Source organism: Xiphias gladius, chromosome 17, assembly GCF_016859285.1.
Source record: "Xiphias gladius isolate SHS-SW01 ecotype Sanya breed wild chromosome 17, ASM1685928v1, whole genome shotgun sequence".
Lineage (NCBI taxonomy): Eukaryota > Metazoa > Chordata > Actinopteri > Istiophoriformes > Xiphiidae > Xiphias > Xiphias gladius.
The window spans coordinates 17,663,410-17,680,608 of NC_053416.1; the positions used below are offsets into that span (position 1 = coordinate 17,663,410).

Below are 17,199 nucleotides of genomic sequence, written 5' to 3' on the forward strand. Positions count from 1 at the left end.
AGCTTTCATGTTTTTGTTCAAGAAGCACGATGGAACGCAGACATTAAACGTGTCAGGGACTAAAAGAGTTTCATCTGTATCAAATGAGAAACCTGAGGAATTGTATCGCAAGTAAAGAATACAAAACAGAAGCTATTTTTCACATTTCAGTGAACCGTTGTCACACATGGTTGTGTTGTCAGATGTCATCAGGCTAAGTCTGTCCCACAGGCCCTTATCATGGCATTAGTTTATTGCTGAAACGATTTGTCAATTAATCAATTACCTAATTAACAAAGGTTTAAAATCTGCATTTGCCTGCCACAAAAATAAACTTTCAGCTCCTTAATTAAAATCAAGGTTTGCTGGGAAATAGTGCAGAAACATTTGTACTTCAGGCTCCAGGTCCGAACGCAGGCTCTCTGGCCTAGTAGTTGACTTTTTCGACACACCAGCATAGCTGAAAGAACATCTGTGATTGGTGTAAAATATCACATGACATTGTTGCATTGCCTTACGGGAAACTTCTCTTCTGGTTCAATGCCACCGTGTACATCATGTTGGTACCGGATTGAGTAAAAAGGCTTTAAAACGGCCTCCATCACTGCAGTAGTTATTCTGGTACATCTTGGTCATCAACTTTCTTCTTCCCTCGCTCACAATTCCCACAAAATACCTCGGTTCAACAAAACAAAACAAAGTGGTTGTAGATGATTATATAGTAATCTGTATCCTGCATCATATTCAAATGGGTATCTATTTCAGTCAAATTTTTTCTACAGCTGCTTTGAGGCAGATTCGTGCTTCACGCATGGCTGACATGGCCCAGCCACAGAGAGGCCGTCTGTTTACTTTATTGTTATGAAATTTCTCTCCTGCTTCCCCTAACCACTTAGCACCTCATATGTCTAAAACCAGGCCCTTAGTATTGCTACTAAATCAGGTTCCTGTGTTCAGCCAAGCAGCACAGGGACTCTTCAGGGCAATATGTGTTGTTTCAAATTTTTCAGGTGTGTGACTCCAGTTATGCTCAGTTATTTTGGCCACAAGCACAACATTTAAAACTGCATACACACTATCATGCGTGTCTCTGCATGAAGTATGAACCAGGCTTCATACCACTTGGACCTCACACACTCAAAGATTGTTCCTCTAAACATGCACCAATACCAATTTTCTTCACACAGTATGTTCTGTATACAGCAGACAGACAAACCAATACTTTATTTTTATTATGCACAAGCACAATTAAAGCATAGAACTGAAATATTAAGGAAAGTAAACTACAACAAATAGTTAATACCTAATCATAATCACAGTGATACAAGGAAGTGTCATTTACACAAGTGAAATTCAAGAAACATCAGAGAACATATGATTCACAAAGTGAAGGAGAAATTGGTCATCTATTTTTCCCCCAGTGTGTGGATCATTAAATAAGAGCAGGTTTCTGGAGGCGAAAGGGACTACAGGCAAAGATATGACAACACAAATACATTTAGAAAAGGCCGTAAAGCATTTCTCCAAAATAATTTTTTCATGTTGAGAAAAAGAATAGCAATGCTTTCTTTTACAAGTCTGTAATTACCAAATAAATTAATTTCAAGTTTCCCAGAGAGGACTATGGAATTTGGTGATAGTTTTAGAGAAAACATAAACTAGAGACCCTTGCAACGGGATCACACCAGCTTCAACGCCTGTCAACATGTTAACGTTCCGACCCATGAGCATTCAGTAGTCATTCCTACATTATTACAGGAGTACTCATTTTGACCTCAACTACACACCTGTAAAGTTTTTTTCTATATCTTGTGCAGTTGTGTTGCTAAATTACTGAAAACCATCCCTGTGGTAGTTCTTACTATTGTAGGTTTCTCCAGGACCACATTTTGCCGTGATGACACGCACACACACAGACACACAGACACACAGACACACACACACACACACACACACACACAGACACACAGACACACACACACACAGACACACAGACACACACACACACACACAGACACACACACACACACACACACACACACACACACACACACACACACACACACACTCACAAGGGGAAAACAAATCCAGCCACGCTGTCACTGGTCGTAACAAAGTACTTTCACAGTAATATTAGTTGTAGTTTTAGTTGCCCAAGGAAAATGAAAACTTTCAAAGCAACTAAAAATGCATTTAGAAAAGGTGGAAAACGTTTGATATTTGGTGAATGAAAAATAAAAAATGAAAAATGGAGTGAAATCTTACTCATCAGAAACTATCTACTGCTTTCCTTTCGTAAGCATTTAACTGCACTACATCTCATTAAAAGTTCATTTTAATCCAGCCAAACCTGATCTAACTCTACTCTTGTCCAGTCCCAGCACTCCACAGCTACCAAAGCCACAGTGACAAAGGGCTTCAGCGTGCAGAGCAGCAAACGAGGGAGATAACCCGATGAAACTATGTGTCCGTTACGTTCTCAGCCGGATCAGTTTCCAAACCTGCTTCCGACAATCAGGCACAATCAGCTCAGGGAGAGTGATCAATGTCCATCCAGCTCCGATCTGATTACACTAGTCAATTCCTGAATGACTAAGCAGAAAATCCCCCAATTAAAACATAGGGGCTGTTCGGAGTGCGCATGTGTGTGTTTGTGTGTGTAGATGATTCATGCTCCCTACTGGCTGAAAAAAAAAACCCTCAAACACAATGCAGCCCTTGTTCCCTGAAGCTATGACGGATAACTGATTTTCCTATTATTCCTTCTTCCTCTCCCACCAACATCTAGGGAAAAGCCCGATAAAAAAATGTGCAAACCTGACATTTATTTCGATACTTTATTGCAATGTGACAGGGTTCGCGGGTGATTGAACAAGTAAAACGTGATCTGCAAAGGCAGAGATGTTCCAGATCGCATTCCAAAAGGCAAAAGTCAAAAAGTGTTTGAGTATCAAAGCTGCCAAGTACTAAACGCTGGCATTGAATGCTTATTTGCTGATCAGTCACTTTCAGATTTAAATCATAATTTTGCCGGTATTTTATTTAGCCAAAGTTCTTGCACAGCTGCTTTTGTTTATACAAAATTAAACCTCTATTATAAAGTAGTTATGACAGCGAACAGTTGCCTGATTTCACAGTGATCAGATACAGAGCAACATTACCATCCATTTGGACGTTTCTTTCCACCTACCAAGTGAAAGTCCAATATTCATTCTCCTTTTAGCTCTGTTTGGGTCTCCACCAGGTCCTGAGGCTCTTTAACTGTTAAATGCTCTACTATGTTCACCAGCCAGTTGCTGATTGTGTCTGTCTGCCGTTTGGTGTTTGGCAGGTAGTGTACAGTGGGTTTATCAGAGCTTTTCTGCGGAAAACAGCCTCCTGTTGCTGCAGGAAAAAGGGCTGAAAGCAATGTATAGGTGTAGTAACACAAGGATTTAAAACTGTGAAAATTTGAGTTTGCAAAGTGACTTTTAGCGAGTTTGTTAGCTCGGATAACTTTTTATTGAATAAAATGTCGTACAATGGTCAACAAAACACCAGGGAGAAGTAAACAGAAACTGGCGAACTAGGTTGGTTAGTTCCCCAGCTACAGCAGTTCACTAACTAGTCCTGCCAATAGTCACTACATCACCACCCTTCTGGCCCCACCTATTTTGCGTGGCAGATGCCTCTTTGTGGTGTGAGCCACAGCTGAGATTACCGCTGCCACAGCAAAAAAACGTTGGGAGCCGTAAAAGCAAAATAATACAGTGAAAAAAGCTCAGACGCTCGGTAGAGTTGGGGGGATCCATGGTCTGTGGGCTCGTCAATTCAAGTGACCCCTTGAATATTACACATATTATCAAAAATGTATCTTTTTGGTACTGGTACCACAACTCAGATGTCATATATGCTCTAGTATCAAAAAATTTAAAACAATACCCAGCTTTACCCATACTGTGTCATTTGATTCTGTATGTTACTACCGGAGTAACTGCTGTGCCATAAGCTCCAGAAAGAAAAGTCACACCAAACCAACTCGACAAACTCAAATGAGGTGCATAAACATCATACAGCGTCACCTGCGCTGGTTTCAGGCTGTTCACATGTAAATATTTTGTTTTACATAGCTGTCTGTATTTTCGCCTATCAGTTAATGTGTCCTTGCTGATATCAGACCAGACAGGCTTGAAAGTAATGATGCTAAATTATTCTGCTTCATTATCATTTTATAGCCCCGATCAAACCAAAGTGTATTAGTCTGTCATCAATAATAGATGTGAGACTGCAAATATAACCAAATCCAGTTGCTCACTTTGTCTGCAGCAGTTCATTAGGCAGGAGGAGAGAGAGCTGCAGTCTGGTACGATGAAAGCCTGAATGACCTTAGCCACTTTTGTGGAGGATAAAAAGGCTTAATTTTGGAGATACTGTATCTGTCTAGTTAAAAGAAAAACTAGGCACTTTTGGCCTACTTAGCAAAACTTAGATAACTGTCAACACTCATCGATAAATTTTAGTCCCTGCTTTTACTTATCTATATATCTTTATATATACTGAAACCAGTAATAGATCTGGGAGTTAATCACGGGTGCTCTGAGATTACTGCTGCCACTGAAAAAAAGTGAACTATTTCACATTTCTTTTGTTACATGGGACACAATTTTGAGGGACACTGCGCATACAAAAAGGCTTTATTGTCAGATGAGGTTTAATCATCGGGCTGAATATATAAAGTGGGAATCAGTGACATGAGGAACAATGAGAAGGGACGTTTTGATTATAGATTGTGTGATTATGTAGAGTTCGTACAGTGAGAGGAGGCTGAGGCGTAAAACCTGAGCCGTACAGAATTTAAATTAAAATGTCGGACTCTATTGCCTCTATTCCGCATCTGTGGCCATACGAGCCATAGCAAAGACTGTCTTTAGGTGTAAAAAGGATTCAAGCTGGTGTTAAAAAGTAACTGGTTGCTATAGTGTTTTGACTCTAAAAAGATATATTTGGCAAAACACCTTCCTTTGTTAACAGGCTTAGTTACCAGGAGTAAAAGAAGCACACGGTTTTTATAAAGCATAGTTTACAACATAGATGCTGCATTCTGCATTTCCATTAAGTTATTCTCCCATTCATTGACAATGCAGCAATTCTATATTTAACATTTTTATCATCTCTCTAGTTTATGGTTTTAATAGAGACATGCCTCTGTTGATTCATGGACTCAAATACTGGGATTTGAAAACCCATTTAAACCAAATACTTGTATATGTTTAGTAATTATTAACTGTTAAAATGAGACGTTATATTTTAGCCCACAAACACTCGTAGCAAGCAGACTACACATCGCTAGACTCCTCGTGATTTTTAATAATTACATAATCCACAGACTGCTTTTTTTTCCTGGAGACTTCTTCTCTCGGGGATGAATGAAAAGAAGTGCTAAGGAGTACACTGGAATGCCCACAAGATCAGCTTTTCATTGAAAACCAAGGAGAGCTGGCGAAACACCTGGCTCAGACAACACTGACCATCGAGTCTAAACAACACGTGGACAGGTATGCACTAGAGCTGAAACAAGTAGTCGATTATGGTAATCGATCGGTTGATCCACAGAAAAATAATCGCCAACTATTTTGATAATCGAACAATAATTTAAGCAATTTTTCAATCAAAAATACCAAAATTCTCAGTTTTTTATAAATGGAAACTGAATATTTTCTTGTTTTGGACTGTTGGTCAGACAAAACACGACATGTGAATACGTCACTTTTGACTTCTGGAAATTGTAACATGCATTTTTCACTATTGTCTCACATTTCATAAACCAAACAAGTAATTGTTCAAATAAAAACGTACTTTCTACTCCTACAATGCACTTATTTAACAGCTATCATTACTAGTAAGCAGGAAGATTAATATTTAAAAAAAATATGCTAAACATATAAAATATGTTGCATTGTTATATTGTTAATTTAACTATCCAGCTACATAAGTAGTGAAAAATAGCTCCAATCTCACTATCAACTGCATTAAAATGCTGCTTTAATGTTAATGCATCAGCGATAATAATCCCATGATGTAATATGTAATAATGTAACACTGACATTCAGCCATTCTGTATGCATGTCAGTACACACAAGTACGTTTACTTTTAATACTTGAGGTACATTTTTCTGGTAATATCTACTTACTTACTCTTTACCTAAACTTTGATTGCAAGACTTTTAAATATCATGAAGTGTTTTTACACTGTTGCATTGTTGCAAGGATCTGAATATATTCCTCCACCACTGTAGCATCGTTCAAGCTAAACAGCAACAGCCATGTAACAACAATGTAACTCTTCACAGCACAGAAATGCGGGTTTATTTCTAATGTTTCACTTGCTTCTAAAAAAAAAAAAAAAAAGGGAGACCAAACTCAAGACATTGGCACATAAATCCGAATAAGTGACATTAAATCTTATTGCAACATGGCTGTGGACTCGAGGGCACAACCCAGTTTAAAAGGGGTCCTTTGACATGACCTAGGCAGACATGGAGCGTCTCCTTTCCGCCGCAGAAGTGCTTCCGATCAGCTGCTGCTGCTGCTGCTGCTGATACTGAAACACGCAGCGAGAGGAAACTTTGGCAATGACGGTGGACGTGGTGGATGCTGCTGGAAATCCTGAGCCAGCCTCGTTTTGATAGTGTGTGTTTGCGTGTGTGTGTGTGCGTGTGTGTGTGTGTGTGTGTGTGTGTGCGTGTGTGCGTCTTGGGACGGTGCAGCTGCGTACTCACGCCCTGGTCTTGGGGAAGCCCATGGACAGAAGCACGTCCAGAGTGGACCCATGTTTGACGGTGCTTGGCCGGCTCTGGCGCTGCCTCCGCGGGGTCACTTTGGCATACAGTTCCTCTTTAGCTGCCATAACTCACTGCTCCATCGGTATGTCAGGTCCTCGGCTCCTCTGGCGTATTTTTCATTTATTTAAAAAGAAATATAAATAAATAAAAAGCAGGAAGGAATCGTCAGACTCTTTAGACCGGGGTGACTTGTGTTGAGCGGAAGCACGTAGAAACCAGCATTTTGTCGGGTTCGGGAAACGCGCTGGGCTGGATCAAGCTGCCTCCTGACGGCTCGCACATGAAGGGGTCAGCCATGGGAAGTCACTTCTGCTCTCACAGCCGTGCCCCTGATTCACGGTCCCCGGCCGAGGTGAGCATGTCCGGTTCCTGCTCGCCCCTCGCCTCCGGCCCGCTGAATGAAGAACAAGATTCGCCTATATGAGCTTCCTCTTCACACGATGTCTTATTTATGAATGGATCCTGAGTGAGCGGGGCTTCAGCCTGTAGAGGGTTGACGCTCCAACTGCGCGGCCCCTTTTGTTAAAGGGCCACTGCACCGTTTGTGAGAGGACAAGAACCCGGACGACTGTGTGGCTGAACTGAGAGTAACGCAGTCTCCACGGTTTGACGTGCGGTGGCTACGCTTGGGCACCCAAACTAATCAGATCAGTGGAGGCAGTATAGAGCTGGGTGTCGGGGTAGGGGTGGATAGTGGAAAAGGTCGGTCACACTTCCTGTCTGGAAAAGTGGGTGTCGACACTCCCCGCATGCGCAGTGCACAGCGCACGCCATCATCAGTTGCCATAGAAACTTAAGGGCAGCACACTTAGTAAACCTATCTACTCCTTAATTTTGTAGTTTTTGTTTCATTAAGATACATATTTACGCCTAAATTTAAGCGTATGCATCTTATTTTGACATGTGGCGAGATCACAGACTTACTGCCCATAACTGGAAACTATAACTGGAAACTAGTGATATTGATGATTTAAAAAAAATAGCCTTTGGTAATTAAACGATCACCAGCCCATCAGGCTCAGGAATTGGGACTCATGTAGACCATGAAAGGCTGGGAGGGCTTATACAGCACTGTGCAAAAGTTTGGGGCAGTAAAAGTAAAGTGAGGATGCTTTAAAAAGTAATGCCATGAATCAAGGTACTCAGCAGGTAGGTTGTTCCACTCATCTTGTAGAAGTTGCCACAGTTCTTCTGTGGACTTAGGCTGTCTCAGTGTCTGCCGTCTCTTCATGTGGGCTAATTCCAGACTGACTCCTTGATGCTGAGGGCAGGGCTCTGCGGAGGTCAAACCATCTATTGCAGGACTCCCTGTTCCTCTTGTCGCTGAAGATAGTTCTTTATGACTTTGGCTGTATGTTTGGGCTTGTCGTCATGCTGCAGTATATTCAGACACCTCCCTGATGGTATCTGTGATGGATAAGGATCTAAAAATTGAGCGTGCCTAAAACTTTTCCTCTGTACTGTATTTTTTATCTTGATAGAAATGTAAAGATAAATTCACTATATCAACATTTGTTCTAAACTTCCAAATTTCAGGGTTTCTCCATCACAGGTGACTAGAAGTGTGTGTAACCAAAGTGTGTGTAAAAAGGTGGATGTAAGTTTCTCAATTCTGTTATTTTTTTTATACTTTGCGTTGTATTCACGATGTCTTAATACTAGTCCATACACCAAATGGGCACAAAGGGATTTTAGGGATGTGTACCGTGTCGAAAGGGGCTCCAGGGAAAATCTAGATGATGTATTTTACTTGGAGCCAGACTGCTGCTGATGCACGTGCGTCCGTATGCTTCATGCCCTTCATTGGATCATTACTGTTGGAGTGGTTTATGCCTTTTCTGCATGATTGTGCAATAGTATTTTACTGACGTAACAGAAGAGTACAGTGTTCGGAGAGCTAATGAGGCTGTTCACTGGAGTAGTCAAGTTTCAGTGATGAATAATATACTCTGTTTTTCTTGGATCCTTAGTCCTTAGTCAATTTGGCAGTAGGCCAAGCTCACCTCTAATTTTCTAATTTACAGCCAGTGACCTTGTCATAAAATCAGCTTGTGTCATTAACATGACACACCCTCAAAAAAAGAAAAACAAAAGTAGCAAAGACAAGCAACGTCTACTGAGGCTTTACAGTGTTTATGCAAAGCTGAATATTAACTTGTTGACACAAAAGAGTAGACTCAACTTAACAACTAGTTTTATTAACCAATATATAAAGCAAAGTTACAATCATCAGTTCTAAAATGTCAACAAAGGTTAGGAAATGTAGAAAACGTACAGTGTTTCCCAATTTAAATATTGTACCTGATAGATTACAGAAGCTCATGATATGTACTGATGTCAGACCTTATAAAAAAAAAACACCGATTCACATGACCTGAGATTTTGCGGATGTTAAACATAACAAATGATACAAAATCAATGTCTGTAATCATTTTAGCGTCTGGAGGTAGACAACAGGACTAATATTAGGACCATCACATCAGGACAGTTTGGGGAGTTAGTGATTATGATAAGACTCCACATGAAGCTTACAAACATGCTGGAAATCATCTAAAAACTTTAAAAAATTAATTGTTTGCTGATGACATTAATTTCGCCATTGAACTCTCAGCCTACACCCCCTTAAAGATCAACGCATGAGCTCTGCCATTGTGCACCTACAATGTTAATGTCATATAAACAGTCTCTACGATAGCCGCAAATGAAGCCAGTTAGTGTAAGGAAGCTCTGTGACAACTACTCCTGGTTTTTAAATTGTTCTAAATTACAAAACGTAAAATTATTTAATGTTATTTACAGGTAAGTACACCTTAATAAACCTTAACAGAAAAATAATATTTTACAACAGTTTGTGCTTTGTTTAAAAAAAGAAAAAAAGAAAAAGACAGACACAGACAGAGAGAGTTGCACTGGAGGAAATTAAGGTGATGGGTCAATAAACTCTAGAGTTTTGAAAAGTTCTATCAAGAGACAGCATTTGCAGAGAAAATAGTGTCTATCGTACTCATGTGTTAAAATCCCTTGCGAAGAAAATAACTGAATACATTTATATACCCAGATGTAGTTCCAAGTAGCAGCAGAGCGAATATCTGTACTCCATTTGACTCGTTGTTTTTACATACAGATGCATAATTTGAACCAAAGAGAAAAAAAAGTTATTTCATTAGGAGGCAGACAAAATCAGAAACACAGAATCACACACTCCAATTACGCTAAATGGTTCAGTAGTCGTCACAGCTCATTGTAGTAAAAAAAAAAACCAAAAAACTATTAACATATGAAAGAAGTCTCATTACCTATCTGTAGTAAAATTTTAAATAGAAATCCATCAGGAGAAAAAACACGCTGACAGAACTTTAAAACTCAATGCCTTTTCCTGTAGTGACATCTGTTTGCAGACTATACCACGAATGATGACTTCTGTTTGAAATCCCCCTGAAGACAAACACATCCAATAAACATGATCAAAATCTAAATAAACTCCCTTGACCGTGATATAAAGCTTTAGGCATAACAACTATACTATAAAGTTGAGAACAGGCAGGTTCATACTTACATCTTCATCTTCACCACCATACAATGATGGGGGCTGGTAGACCACGTTGGGCTTTGGTTTGCTGCAAGGAAAAAAAAATTTATAAAAGGGGGAAAAAAAACGTTGAGATAGTGACAAAGATAGTAGACCGGTTTATTGTTGATCTGCTTAAATCTGAAAATATAAAAAAGAAAATCCTCTTACCTTTCACTCTTCTCTGTAAAAGGAAAAGGAAACATCATCAGTATGATAAAGTACTTGGTATATATGTACATACTGTATGTGCCTAGTGTTGGTGTGTTCAGACCGGATTCAGACTAAGTTGTGACTGTGAGAAGAAGTATGAATTTTGATGGAAATTACTGCAATCAAGCACTAAGTATTCGAAAATAACTTAATAGTCCACATGGGTTGTGCGTCACAGTCGCCAAATCAGCAGGCCAGATAAGTTATTAATCTCACGTTGTTTTTGGAACACTGACATGCACCTGCCCCCATCACCCCGCGCAGTATCTTTGCCTCAAATCTTTTCCTCTCTACGACCTCCCTTCAGCTCCCCCTCACCCCCCTAGAAAACCTATATATAGGCAATAACTTCCATGTTAGAAAATTAAAACAAAACAATCTTGCCCTTTCAAATTTTTTTACTGCTGCCTGGGTCTGGACTATGTGCTGCTTATGATGAAAGCCATTTTTGTCTTTCAGTTTAATTTGAATTAATTTAATGCCCAACAAGCTGACTATTCAGGGGTCCAAGGTTTCTGGAAATGTCAACACTGAGTATGAGAATATTGATGATCACAATAAATGCCATGACTTTAATATACAGTAGAAAACTCACTGGGAAGGTATCCTTTCTTGTTGGCATACCAAATGCCAAAAACCAGTAGGCCCAGAAGCAACAGAGCCACAATTACCCCAGCAACAATTCCTCCTGTGTTTGGGTCACCTTAAAGGAAACATCACATGTTGAGGTTCGTTAGCTGAATCAGTCATACATCATGGTGTGGTAAACTAGTAAATTTTCATGAAATTATTAAAACTGGAAAGTTAAACTGGAAAACCGTTCCAGCACCCAAATTACTGAAAGATAATTGAAAATGAAGGTTGTATCTTTATGATGAAATTCTGATTATATACTCCTTTGATGCCAAGCAGCTTACTGCTCTCTAAGGGCATGCAGCCCACTACACCAGCTACCACTGGTTGAATAAATAACCTTATTTTAAGGTCAAAGAAAAGGTCATCAGTTCAGACTAAAGCATGCTTTTGAAATTAGAGTGAAGAGCACTTACGGACATCCATTTTCAAGGCTATACAGCGCTGAGGAGGACCAGCATCATTGGAAGCGACACAGTAGTACTGCCCTGAGTCCATCTTGGTTACTGAGGGAAACTCCTGAGGGAGCAAGACGGGGCACATTTTTAATTTTAAAAGCCACAACTGTCACAGTAAAGATGGTGCAAAGTAATGAGTTGTAGCTGACCAGGTTGCCATTCTCTTGGTTTATCCTGTAGGTGGCATTTTTGAAGCCAGAAATCTTGTTAGGCTCGAGGGGCAGCGGGATGCCATCTTTGTACCAAAGGTATTTGGGAGGAGGGGAGCCAACGCTGTCATGGCAGGACAGGAGGGCATTCCTGCCTGTCGTCACCGAGGAGGGGGCCCTACACAAAGGCTGACCTGGAGGAACTGCGGGGTATACACACAACATCCAGTTTTCAGCTGCTCTACTCATATACAGTACAACACAGCCTCCATTACAGCACGTAAACTTAAGATCTAAGAAGAAGTTTACTTTGGAGTATCAGTAATTTTATGGTGGCGATGTGAGTCTGGGTTGGGTAGAAATGGAGAGATGTGTTTTCAGAGTGTGAGTTTAAAAAAAAGGCCCTTACCCAGAACAGTCACGTTCACCTTGACTTCCCCATACTGGCTGTTGCCAGACACCTCACAGTCGTACGCTCCATTATCATTACGGGTCATTTTGGAGAATCTCAGATTGCTGCCGTACATCGTCACTCGGTTGGAATATGACGCTGTGGAAAAGTTGCTGCATTACGTAACATACACGAAAGCATTCAGAAAGCACAGATTTCTGCCAAAGCTGCTTCCTCTTCTAGAACTGTTCATTAAACACAAAACGTTTAGAAACTTTCAATATGAATCTGCATCATCAAACACACAGCGACAGGCCGTCATGCAATCATCAAATGAATTATTGACATTTAAAACTTGCTACTGCCATCAAATTTTGCAGAATCGCTTTAGGCTGATGTGCACGTGTCAACTAATTTTACAACTGCACAATGGATTTAGGAATTGCGACATGTTCTTTCATACAATATGAGTTTTTGGAATTTTGCATACACTTATTGTGAAACAGTACAGAAATATTAGAAAACTTCTTTGGGAGGTTCATTTAAGACTCGTTGAGATACTTTATGTAGAAGTGTTTTGAAAAAATATTTAAAAAATAGTGGAAAATATGAATGCATGAGCAATGCCTACAAGGATAGATACTGGGTGAGCTGACGTACTTTCCACCGAACTTCATTAAAATCTTTTAAAGTTTTTGAAATGTCCTGCTAACAAAAAGAGAGACTGAAAAGAAGATCAAAAACAAAACTTCCTTGGTGGAGGTAAAAGAAAAAAAAGCTAGCATTTTTTAACATGTTACACACACAGAAAAAGAACTGTTCATCTACTTACTTGTTGGTTTCCCATCAAAGACCACATATGTCTGTGAGCCTTTTAAGTCCCTAAATTTCCACTCAACTCTGGCTTTTGAACCAAAGTCAGCTGAATAAGCACATGTAAGGTCAGTCCCTGAAATAACAGAAATAACACAGTTCACAGTAAACCTGAGAAGAACACACCACTATACTGTGAAGGCTTCCACAATTATTATAATTATTATTGTTGTTATTATTATATTATGAAATAAAAATGGCTCTCTTAGGCCATCAGAGATATAAATCACAGGTATACTTAACTCAAGTGATAAGACATTAAAGATAACTTCAACAAAATGAAAAAATAATCACAGAACTTCTGCTCAGCTATGTGGATACGTATGTGTAATCTACCATTTTTAGAAAGATGTTCCCCAAACTACTCAACGATTTGTAAAATTTAACTTGTATGTTTCCCTGTTTTTTGTATTTTAGGCATTTTAAGTAAACTGGATTGTATCTGCAGTAAGAGGTTACAGCATAACAACACAGCCTTAGCCATGCACTGGCTAATAAGCACCTCCTCAAAAATATAACTATAATCTGGCTCCGACAGCTAGAGAAATGCCACGTGGTGGCCATAGGAGCTGTGACTGGCTGGTCTGGGTTGCTTGTCTTTTCTTCTACAAGTTTTCGATGCCAGCGGAGAGCTTTGATTGTGAAGCATAAGTACACCAAATTGGGAAAAAAAATGCTGGGTTACTATATATTCCTCTCTGCAGTTACACACATCTCCCAAAGCAACCACTGCAATCGTCGCAATGACCGCGAACATCGTTCTTTGTCACTAAATGATATCCAACAGTGAACCACAAATCAATTCCTATGCCGGTGACTCCTACTGCAGGACCACCGTACATGACACACAAGTAGAATTCCACCTTTATGCGCTGAATATATTTTTTGTTTAAAAACTTCTGGGATTTAAAATGATTGTAAGATTGTGCAAATCACTGATAAAATTGTTTATTCCCTGGCAAAATAAACAAACAATTAGAAATTGATTTCTATTTCTAGGACTCACCTTCATTCTCTTTCACCCTCACATTTGGAGTTGTGGTAGTGACTGAAAAGCCCCTTACACCTAGACACACAGACATGAACATAAAATAGGTAATAAGACTTTGAATAATGCGTCCTTGAATTTAGTGAGCTGTAATTAGTGGAATATATAAACATTATCTACATACTGTACGCACAAGAGACAGGCAAAGGGAAAACATTTTATACACAATATACAGTATATGCAGGAATAATAAACACAGCATGACTTGGCTCAGTCATTGTTTGAGATTACTTATGATGTAATATTGCCTCTAAAGACCTAAGTGACAGACACTCACCACCACATTTCTTAAAATGGTGCTATGCCTAAACTCTCACTTCCTTTATGTAACGCTAAGGCGTTAAGTCTTATCAGAGGTTATTTTAATACTTGATTCTTTTTTTTTTGGCATTTTGAAGAAAAACTCTTCATATTCCACGATAGTAAATTAGATATGTGAATGAATAACGACAGAATACTTAATTTAAGGCAATTTGAACAAGTCAGTTTGGCTTATGAGAAATTATTACGTGCAGTTTTTATTACTTTCTTACATTTTATAGACTGAATGATTGATCGATTAATCAAAAAATAAGTGGCATATGAATCATTATGAAAAAAATTCATTAGTTGCTGCCCTACAAACCAGATTTTACATCACTATCTAACTGTACTGTGCTTTTTCAAGGTTAAAAGATCTACCACTGTGCTATCAATTAATGAAAGGGTATGATGGAAGCTCATCATCCCCACAGAAGCAGTTCACAAAACTGATAAAGCAAAGATAAACTTAAAAGTAGTGAGATCATACACACAAGCCTTTAGGGTGTGGCTCTGCTCAGCCAGAAAACTTCCGGTGAAACCGTCAACTGTCTGGCTGAAACTGGGTCATTTCAGACACAGGAGTGCTGACACCAGACCCAGGTGACTGAATCATTAATGCATATGGTGACCAGCCTGTCTGTCACACCGTTTATGCATCTATTACACCACTCTACATTACATTACACCGATATTTACGTCATTACTTTAAGTTTATGGGAGTTGGACCATCCAACTACCACCTTGTTGTCTGACAAGCCATAGAGAGGCATCAACTACTGAGAACAACAGCAGGAGCCAGTTAATCATCAACTGTGTGCAAAGTCTGTCACTGTACAGGTCACCCAGCTTACTACAAATCGAAAATAGAAATAGAGCAAGTTGATCATTCAAATTTTCAGATGACATTTTTATGTAGGTACTTTATTGACAGCAGACTTCCACAAACCCTGCACACATTTCTCACAGGTGGTGTCAGCTGAGATAAGGCAGCACAGTCACAGTTTTGCTTTGGTAGAGAGATAGACCTCCAGTGTAAAATGAAACCAGAGCACCCCATGACTTCCTTGTTTGCATACTTGGCGGGTTTCAGGGTTGGGGAGATAAATGTCTTTTAAGGTAAGGCGAATATGTGCAGTTTAGAAAGCCACAGGAAATAACTTTAAAGCCAGACAGTAAAATGTCTCTGTTCAGCGCAGCAACTTTGAAGAGGCCTGCCAATAAGCTGCATAGTACAGGTTCATACAGCATGCTGCAGGTGCATCGATGAGAAAGACAAACAGTAATTTCACAATGTTTTCTCTGAAAATCCTTACACTGCTGCAAGTCAAGATTGTAGATTTAATGCTGCAAATTTATAGCGATGACGTAATTTTGTCTGTAGTATTACTGAAACAGTGCATTACATTTTAAAATATGACCTTGTCAATAACCAGGACAATATCTGCGGTTACATAATGGTTCAAATAATGGTTCATCCCTCCAAACAAATTTAATTCAAACACCTTGCTCATATGATGAGCGGCAGCTGGTTTTGTGAACATAAAGAGCTCACAAAGTCAGAGAGCATATCTTTTTTCATTGAAAATATCTCACAACTTGCAGACTACAAAAGAAATCCTTTTTTTACTGTCACTAATATCAACTTCAACTTATTACCAACCTCCTGAACTCATGTAAATAGAACAGTTTCGGGAGAAGGCCAACATTTGTGCTTCCTGGAAGAAGCCCCGGGCTTCATTTAGGGATAGTAACAACGCAACTGCTAACAGTGGTAGCAGTGCTAATAATGGTAAGCTATTTAGCTACCATTATTATAATTTTATTTATGGTTTTTTTGTGATTGTTGAGCTAAAACAGTGAAACAGTAAAGCCTCTGAAACGTTGTTTGTCCTCAAACTATAATAACTTTTTTTTTTGCCAAAATCACTCACCTGTGGCTACGTGAAAGAACAAAGCCACCGAAACCAACCCGCTGACAAACATGGTCGGTCCTTGCTTCGGCACACGACGCTGCCCCTCTTCAATAATACTCCCGTGAAAACGAGCAGAACTGGCACACAGACCTCCCTCGCGTCGAACAAACACCCGGTCTCCGATTTTCCCCCAACTTTTGGTTGACTGTATGGACGCTCCTAGCTGGAACAACCGACGGCTCTCACCTGAGGAGTCGGCACAGGTGTCAACACACTCGGCGACTTCCGGTAATAGGTTCACTCTCGGGTACCCGGGTGGCGTCAGAGTGGAAAAGCAGGTCTGACGGAAACGAACGTCTCCCAAAGCACATTCACGCCATTAGAAAACAGCCTCGGGACGGGTTGGGGTCAGGCCCCAACTCTCTCAGCTGGAGCTGTGCCGTGACACTGCTTTTCCTTTCGTGCCTTTAACCATGGGTTAACATCTTTCAGTTCCCTCTTCACTCTTGGCATAATGTGCGCCAGGATATCAGAAAAGAATTTTTTTTTTTCGTTTCTGTCCCTCTGTGAATTGCCTATTTTCTGTCATAGGCACATCACGTTTTTTTTTTTTAATTTTATCTAATTTCTCATCGATATTACAGCAGAATAGAAACAATCAAACCAACTATGAAACTAGCAGCCACCTTAAGTGGAAATAGGGCGACTTCTTAAAATGTTTCTTAAAACGCTGCGATAAATAAGATCATATCGATTCAGCCATACCATTAGAAACCAAAAATAATAAGCCAATATCCCACGATGATTACTGTGAGAACAAAATTCCTTGAGGCATATTAAGGGGGAATTT

The 17,199-nt window shown here is 39.7% G+C and overlaps 2 protein-coding genes across 8 annotated transcripts in view; both read right to left on the reverse strand.

The window, feature by feature from the left end:
- Positions 1 to 7,496, reverse strand: part of ubash3ba (ubiquitin associated and SH3 domain containing Ba) — a 93,599-nt gene extending 86,103 nt beyond the window's left edge. For 6 of the 7 annotated variants that reach the window (XM_040149997.1, XM_040150000.1, XM_040149999.1 and 3 more), the window contains exon 1: positions 6,738 to 7,496. In XM_040149997.1, coding sequence (XP_040005931.1) covers positions 6,738 to 6,865 — 128 coding nt within the window. In that variant the 5' untranslated portion in view covers positions 6,866 to 7,496. Of the gene's footprint in view, positions 1 to 6,733 lie in introns of all 7 variants that reach the window. The other variant, XM_040150001.1, reaches the window with a different exon arrangement.
- Positions 7,497 to 8,977: 1,481 nt separating this feature from the next.
- f11r.1 (F11 receptor, tandem duplicate 1) lies at positions 8,978 to 16,802 on the reverse strand. The gene is made up of 10 exons (XM_040149534.1): positions 16,368 to 16,802; positions 14,092 to 14,151; positions 13,045 to 13,161; positions 12,231 to 12,371; positions 11,822 to 12,024; positions 11,631 to 11,733; positions 11,177 to 11,284; positions 10,540 to 10,552; positions 10,357 to 10,417; positions 8,978 to 10,235 (listed from the first exon to the last, which is right to left on the reverse strand). The coding sequence occupies exons 1-10, from the start codon at positions 16,417 to 16,419 to the stop codon at positions 10,200 to 10,202; spliced, it is 894 nt and encodes a 297-aa protein (XP_040005468.1). The 5' UTR covers positions 16,420 to 16,802; the 3' UTR covers positions 8,978 to 10,199.
- Positions 16,803 to 17,199: the final 397 nt, after the last annotated feature.

Excerpts from the sequence above, each read along its gene's own strand:
- f11r.1 (XM_040149534.1), bottom strand. The coding sequence starts at position 16,419 with ATGTTTGTCAGCGGGTTGGTTTCGGTGGCTTTGTTCTTTCACGTAGCC. Across the intron at positions 12,372-13,044 it reads CTTTGATGGGAAACCAACAA|CGTCATATTCCAACCGAGTG; the intron begins GTAAGTAGATGA and ends ACTTTTCCACAG. Across the intron at positions 11,285-11,630 it reads AGCCTTGAAAATGGATGTCC|GTGACCCAAACACAGGAGGA; the intron begins GTAAGTGCTCTT and ends GTTTCCTTTAAG.